This window comes from Cryptomeria japonica, chromosome 7 (assembly GCF_030272615.1).
Source record: "Cryptomeria japonica chromosome 7, Sugi_1.0, whole genome shotgun sequence".
Taxonomy (NCBI): domain Eukaryota; kingdom Viridiplantae; phylum Streptophyta; class Pinopsida; order Cupressales; family Cupressaceae; genus Cryptomeria; species Cryptomeria japonica.
The window spans coordinates 29,656,969-29,665,332 of NC_081411.1; the positions used below are offsets into that span (position 1 = coordinate 29,656,969).

The 8,364-nt window shown below is 36.6% G+C and overlaps 1 protein-coding gene across 1 annotated transcript; it reads right to left on the reverse strand.

The window, feature by feature from the left end:
- Window positions 1-2,908: 2,908 nt before the first annotated feature.
- On the reverse strand, window positions 2,909-8,110 carry LOC131078143 (disease resistance protein Roq1). Its single transcript, XM_058015820.2, has 5 exons — window positions 7,470-8,110; window positions 6,112-7,219; window positions 5,723-5,989; window positions 4,918-5,589; window positions 2,909-4,710 (listed from the first exon to the last, which is right to left on the reverse strand). Exons 1-5 carry the CDS (start codon window positions 8,099-8,101, stop codon window positions 4,279-4,281), a joined length of 3,111 nt encoding a protein of 1,036 aa, XP_057871803.2. The 5' UTR covers window positions 8,102-8,110; the 3' UTR covers window positions 2,909-4,278.
- Between the last annotated feature and the right edge of the window lie 254 nt (window positions 8,111-8,364).

Here is an 8,364-nt window from a genome sequence, read left to right on the forward strand (position 1 = left end):
GCCCATTATGATTTCCATTTGTCCTTCCTTCTGCCAAAAGCCAAAGTGTTTCGCTAATTTATTCTTGTCCTTTTTCCAATGTCTCACCGAGTTGTTGTTGTCCTTGCACCAAGGTCTCACTGAGTTGTTGTTGACCTCATGTTAGCTCTCGTAGAAATGTCATCATTTTAATGCTTGATTCCCCCATCTTGTCTACTGATTGGGATCTTCTCTACATCCAACGTTACCCAACAAACTAGCAAGATCACTAGCTCTGATGCCATTGTAATGTACGCTATGCCAAATGGTAATGTACTCGATGATAAATATTCGACGGCAATGTAGTTGATAGTAGATACTCGATGGCAAATACCCGACGGTAGATACCCGATGACAATGTACACGATGACAAATACCCGACAACAAATACCCAATGACAATGTACCCGACGACAGACACCTGACGAAAAACACCCGAGGGCAAATACCCAATGACAATGTACCCGATGGTAGATACTCGATGACAAATACCTGTACAATAAAACCCCACACCCGTATGACAAACAATTGAGTATTATATTTGATCTACTCATAAATATGAAAGGCTATTATTATAATCCATGATAACATTGTAGATCGTAGATCAAGGCATATGCGAACCATAGAAACAGATTGCTAACAATTGGAGACTTGTACTTCCAGATTATATCCATATGCACAAATTTGTCTTCGTAAGAAGATGTCACAAGTTTGGAGCACAATATGAAATATTAGAATGATATTTTCAATGACAAACTAGGGTGAGGAATGACGCCCACCTAAACTGCGAGTGCCATAATAGGGAGGATCTTGCACCTCTGAAACGGTGACCACAACACTCAATTCCACTAGGAATTGCAAATACAGAAGAGAACATAAACTCCACCATGATTTCCTATAATCCAACCACGACCTTATAAAGAGCTCCAGGAAGTTTCCTGAAGGGTTACAGGAAAGCCGACAAGAGTTATTTATTACATTAAATTAATTAATTAAAGGGTGCGTAAGATATTATTTGATTGAGTCTTAAAATACTTTGAGGATATTACACAAGAAAAGGATAAATACAATATGCATTTTGTTGCTAAAAGGAATCAATATAAGATAGAGATCGATACACTTAAGGTGGAATAATAGATATAGGATTTTAGATATAAAGAAGAGTGCCTTATATGTTTTCTTTGTTGGATATGAGTATGAAGGAAAAAGATCTAAAGGGTAGAGAAATGGTGTACAATAGTAGATTCTTGAAAGGTTTCTCTTTTACCATTGTTTCATAAAAGAAATATTTTTTAGTTCAAGATGTTGTGAGCATGAAAAAGAAAGTCTTTTGATTATTGATTTCATAACCTTTTGTTGTATGTGTTGGTGAAGTCAATTATTTTTTGAAGAACATGCCTTGTTTGTTCTAAACATTTTGATGTTGTCTAGAACAAAAGGATTTTCTTTCTGCTCAACTCTACTTAGAGGTTCTCTGGATGATTTCACAAGATACAATTATTGATGCCCTACATTCATGGATAATGTGCTTTTTGCGGATCCAAATGAAGTTCATATTCATATTTACCATGTGCTAATAAATGAAATGCTAACATCTAAGGATGCAATTTCATGTTGGTTGAATGATGCTTTAAAAACTACATATACAAGTTAGTTGATATAAACTTCAACCTTTACATACCCAATAAAAATGAAATAAATTTCTTATTTACCAAATAAAAAAACAAAGCTAATTTTTTTTCTAAGTTTTCAAGCCATGGAACTAATGATAGAAAAAACAACTTAAAACATAAAGACAATCAAAATAATACCAACAATATTTTGAACCAAAGGAATGAATAAATTACTCAAGATTGAAGCCCGAAGTTGGGTAAGTGAAAATAGCCCCCTATGCCAATCTAACATAGGATAGGGTTACAAAATTCTTTCAAACTTTTGTTCAATTACAAAAGCAATCATCTACACAAATTAAAACCTGATTTAAACAATTAAAATGAACAAACAATAACACAATAATTTACGTGAGAAAAACCCACACTCCAAAACACCCAAAGCTTAATTGTATTATTTAATAATGGATTACCCCCTATGCGGCTGCTTAAGTGCATTATCTACTTAAATTTTCTTATACAAACAAAGGCATCTTCTTTCTTGGGCATAAATCTTAAAGGAAAGCAAATCTTTCCTTAACTTGACCTCCAAAAAAGATAAATAAAAAAACTGTTTTATTACTTTTTCTGTTTAGAAATAGAAACCACAAATATTGACTCTCAAGTCTCATACAAAGCTCTCAAATTAGATTTTTAATTAAGAAGGAAACTTTTGATTCCAACTTTCTAAAAATATGAAACTTTTCAAACACTTCACGTCTTTAGTGTAGGAAACCACAAGATGAATAGAAAACTTAAGTAAAACAATATTAGGATAAATCAATATGCAGCAAATAATTAATCAAATAAATTATTAAACATATGTGAACTAGAGCAACATCATATAATGAAGTAAAATCCACTGTACAATCAATTATCAACATTAAAACTGAATTTGCAACCATAAAAGATCATTTAAATATCATAGTGGGAAACGAGAAAATGGATGAGTATGAGCAATACCATAATAATCATGTTTATAATTGTATATAGTTAGCTAAAAGAGCTGCATTATTTTTTAATGATTTGTAGGTGTGCATGTAACACTAGTAGTAAATAGCGACCCCATCGAGTTCAAAGTTTTAAAAAACAATTGATCACAAGACTGCCAATGCATGAAAAAAGAGTTGACATCTTAATAGTTCGCAGTCATTAGAACAAGATGAGGCTCGGGAACTAAACATGAAATGAGTATACAATTGTCACCACTAGAATTGCATATCCACTGCCATATCCTGAAAATCAGTGTAAAAGATACCTCGAAACACAATAACAAAACATCTAACAACTAGAAACACAGTGACAACTAGAGATCGAACATTATGTCCAAATATTAGTCTTACACTCAAAAATTTATATCAATGGTTTTACAAAATAACTACAAAAAAATATGTGAAACGTACTTAATCATGTCATCCAAGCTCATTCTCTGGATTTCCTGAAAAACGGATAAAAATGGGGTTTTGGTTCAAATGACAGCATACTCCTGTTATTTTCCTGAATTTTACAGAGTGGAAGGCGTTGCCAAAACCCTTAAGATTATATGCAAACACCCTTGCGCCTTCATCGCCTAATAGACTGCTGAAGCACAGGTAGTCTCCCACACAAACACACGCCTCATGCGCATGCCACCAATCATCATCAAGATATTCATGGAGCGACAGTGGAGGCATTCTTAAAAATTCTTTCCACTTCCAAACCAACTCATTTTCCTCTTCCCGAAACAATTCCCAGATAAGAATACTCTCCTGAATTCGGCCAAGTGTTCAAATGCTGTGTGCAGTGGATGGATGAATCCGGGCGAGAAATTCTCGGGGGTCATCTTTGTGGATCCTCGGATTGTTACGTATGACGGATACAACAAGAACAGACGAACCATATGAAACCATAGATAGAAAATTTGCATGTAGACCTGTCATTTCAAGGGGTAATGGAGCTATTTTAACAGGGCTAATGAAACCCTCATCATGGATTTTGAAACCAATGATAGTATCAGGCATCCTTCCCCACCAGAAAAGAACGCTATTGCACTGAACCATTCGACTACATAGTATATTAGACCCCGTTTCCCCTGAAAAGTGAAACTTAATCCTCCATGAATCTTCAAAATAGCAGTAGATTTGAAAGGAAATTTTTTCAGAATTTGAAATTTCTTTAGAATTCGAACATACTAACAAATTGGGCTCTTTGTTTCTTCCCTGTATGATGTGCATAAATTGGCGAGTCAAATCTATTCCTATCTCTGCATAAGATCTGTGCATAAATTGGCGAGTCAAATCTATTCCTATCTCTGCATAAGATCTGGCAAGGGGATTGCAAACAAATAATGGAGTGGGATTGCAAGCAAATATTTTAGTGCGGATTTCTTGAAAGAGCAGCATACCCTGCCATGCACTTGGAAAATATCTTCTAGGGCCTCCCTTAGGGTTTGGAAGAAAAGAGAAAGAAAGGTTCCTCCATTTTTCTGCAGAAAAGCAGTGGGCTCTGGGTCCAGAAGCCTCATTCCCAATAGAGAGATTGATACATAGTTATTTGTATATGTCGATTGCAAAACCATTCCTCAATATTTGTCACTTCTTAATATGCTTTGAAAATGGATAAATAATTTTTTTTTAGGGATCATATAGTCGACTAATAATTCTTTTCAATATGCATAAGGCATTCCCCTCCTCACCATTGTTCACCATTACCAGACACCCCTTCTTTAGTTTAGCACCAAACGACATACATGGAATCCAATCCAAGATGGCAGTAACTACAAATGTAACTATCCATTCTCCTTCTGCTACACAACTTTCAGCAGAATCAGAAGCAGAAAGAGGGATATGTATAATTTCCCCATGATTACTTTGAACTACAGCACATAAAATGATTGTGTTCCACAAGCGTTCAACTGTTTCCAGTGATGCTTCAGGCATGGCATTTTCAGTGATATGAATTTCTTCTCCTACACCGATCAGGTCAGAAAATAATTCTTCTGTTAAAGTTGACGAGGCTCCCTTTGCTGCTCTACCAGTAATACTTGTAAGTTCGGACGGTAGTCTCTGAATTCAGAAAAAAACACATCTCAGTCGTTTAACGGAAGTTCATAGCAACACTAGTGCAAAAGACATTGAGATTATGCACTTAAAATAATAGTTATAGTCAATCTTTTGACAGGAAAATAACGAAACTCAAGGTTAGTAACGGACAAATCCTCACTTCCATCAAAATGACAAATACAACTCTTGTAATGGACGAATTTTCATTACCTGCAACTTACAAATGCAACTCGATATACCTTCAGGAGCTAGTGCTGAAAGATGTAGATATTTCAGTCGTTTCAGCTCTTCAATACCTGCTATATTTTGAAGCTTCTCACATCCATCAATAATTATCTTCTCTAAGAAACTAAGACGTGCAAGACTTGGCAACTGGATCACCTTTGGACATTTATGTATGTTCAATATTACAAGGTTTTCCAGATCAGATATCCCAGATACCTCTCTTAATTGTGTACAAGACTTCAACTCAAGATAACTCAGTGTTCTCACCACTGATAAATCAACTAGAAATAAATTTTCCATGGATTGAATGCGAAGACATTTAAGGCTGGGACAATGATCTCCACTAATTGAAACCTTCCATGTATGTTTTACTTCACTAATTTCTACGTTTTCTAAGCTACTCATTGGAAACTTTACATCTGACACCCCACTGCTATTCAAGGTCACTTCTCCCCATAATGGCCAATGTGTCAAAACCAAACTTCTAAGTTGAGTGAGATTTCTAAGGGATTTTAATAAGGATCTCCCCTGTATTCCATCATCATCAGGGCTTCTCCTTATGGCTAGCTTTTCTAAATTAGTTAACATTTCTAATGAGTTTGTATATTCAGCCAATGATGTCCTATAAAGCAGCAACTCCTTCAACTGGCAGGGCACCTGAAATTTGGAACCAATACATTTCAAATGGTTATTTTTCAATCATGAACAATTGTGACAAAAATAGTTTTCCAAAACTCGTTATGTACCATTAAGGAAGACCTAACATTCCATAAAAGATCATGGAATTTACCTCTGTGTCGTTCTGCCACAATCTTTTGAGACGACCATCAACAATTCTTAAACACTGCAAATTTTGCAGAGGAATCCATGAAGGAATGCTTGTTTGTACACTCCAAGTTAGGTCAAGCTGAAGCCATATCAAAGCAATTGGTGCCTCAGTAGAATTATCCATATTCCCTAAAAAGCATGTAATTTGGGCGCCGAAGGACCAGTCAAAGATTGAGAGGAGACATCTGCCAGTTGTTTCGGTGAGGATGTTTTTGAACTGCTTCAATTCCTGGATACACAGATGAAGGTCAAATCTTTCTGCATTTAGATGAAGTATATCAAATAATAGAAAAATGTTCCATAAGCTTTTCGTGTTTCCATGTCAGAAATCTCAAGGAGGAAGAAACACACCAAAGATTTAAGATGCTGAGGGCGCCACAGGCGATGTGGACTCATTTCACCTTCCAGTTCTCTCCCCAAATCACGAAGATTGTCGTGCATTCTGAAAGAAAGCTCCTCGTCATCAAATTCCTTGGAATAACACCACACCATTTCGACGAGGCATTTATCTTTTAAGGTTTGAAGTGCAAACTCAGCACTCCATCCATAGGCTTCCCATATTCTTATTGCCATACTTACAGGTTTACCAATGAAGAAACAAGCGATGTCCACAAAGATCTGCTTTTGCTCACCGTTCAATGCATCAAAGCTTATTTTGACCCTCCGTTTGATGTCCTCGGGCAGTGTCTTACGAGCTTCATCCAATACTAACTGCCAATAATGGCGATCAGTACTACCAAAAACATGCCCACCTAAGACTTGTAGAGACAGAGGTAAACCTCCACACACGTTCACAAACCTTTCAACCAGATCCTCGTAAGTACTATCAGCATATGATTTGTGGAATGCATTCCAGCAGAAGAGCTCTCTGCTATGCTCTCGACTCATTTCTTTCAACTTGTAGCGAAAATTAATTCCGGCACGTACTAGCACTCTCTCATCGCGTGTTGTGACAATTACCAAACTTTCAGAATTGAGGACATTTCTAACCAACAGAGCATCTAATTGGTCCTTGTGATCAACATCATCTAGAACAATAAGGAAGCGTGAAGAACTAACCCTTCGAAGATGAGACTTGAGATAGCCCTTTCCTTCATCTGTGCTATGAAATTGTGGTGTATCTTGGAGGCAGGTGATGTCTTTAAGAAGTCTACTTTGCAAAGCAGGCAATTCATTATTGACAGATGCTTCTCGCACATCAAACAGAAAACATGACCCATCATATTCGCAATGCTTGCGGTTAAATATTTCTTTGGCCAAAGTTGTCTTTCCAGCTCCCCCCATGCCAAAGATACCAATGATCTTAACTACTTTATCACTCTTCTGCATGCAACACCTTTCAAAGTCTTCCACAAGCTCATCAAGCCCTACTGGATTTTCTACAACATCTAGAGACTTTATCTTTTGTAGCTTTCTATGTACAACAGAGACGACCATTTTACACAGAGTAATCGGGTCACTGAAAATTTAAATGGGGAAAAAGGACCTTCATTAGAAAGATGTTCTAAGTCAAACAGGGATTTTCAAATTTTTATATATGAAAAAAAAAGAAAAATGATTTTGATTAAAAAGATGGGACAACTAAGAGAATCAACAACACAACAAAGGCTACACAGATACTGAAGGTAATCTGTTCTGGGGACAAATTATTAACCAAATCTGCACCATCAATATAAGCTCTAGTGGAAAGCATATGCAAGAAGTCTTACTGATTATGTTTGCTGAATTCGTAGCCATACATGAATGAAACGGAGTTGAGAGCTTTTTCCCACGCTTCAAGCCGGTTTGAGTACCTGCCTTTCTTTGTATGTTGGGCAAATGCATCAGAATAAACTCCCTTTTGTATGTAGCGAAGATCCGAAGGCGCCACATCATAAAAGACAGGAATAACCTTAGCCTCAGTCTGTAACATGAGAACCAACTCATCTAAACACCAAGAGGACTCTGCATATCCTTTCGAAAAGATGGCAATATGAATTGAAGCAGAGTAGATGGCATTCTTTATGGCAGAATCAAATGAATCTCCCTGTTCAATCTCAAAACAGTCAAGAAATGTTTTGTATCTCAACTCGCGGAGAGAATAGTACAGTTCAAGAGCCAACGTTCCTTTTACGTCAGGGCCACGGTGGTTAATGAATACATCAAACAGTTTTGCAGATGCAGATGATTTTATCCTTTGGCATTGAGGTCCAATTTCACTGTGATTGTGAGATGATGAGCAAGATGCCATGATTGAAAGAACAGAACCTAGTTGCCAAAAGAAAGAGGAAATGAAAGACGGGAATTTGATCAGAAGTTTGAAATCAGAGGCTTGAGGAAAAGAAAGCATATTATAAAGCATTCTTACCTCCGGCATGAACGATTGAAGTGTTCTCGTCAGCATCTTATAAACGATTCTTCCAGCCGACATGAATAATTGAAGTGTTCTCGTGCTTATCTATAATCTGTAGGGCCCGCTTTTAATATTTTAAAATTTATCTGTAGGTTTAATGTGCTGTCGAGCTTCTCCATAATCTGTGGCGCCTATTTCAGTATTTTTTTACTGAATAAGTGAGAATATATTTCAAAATAAAGAGGAGGGAGAGACTAATATTCATGAGGGTT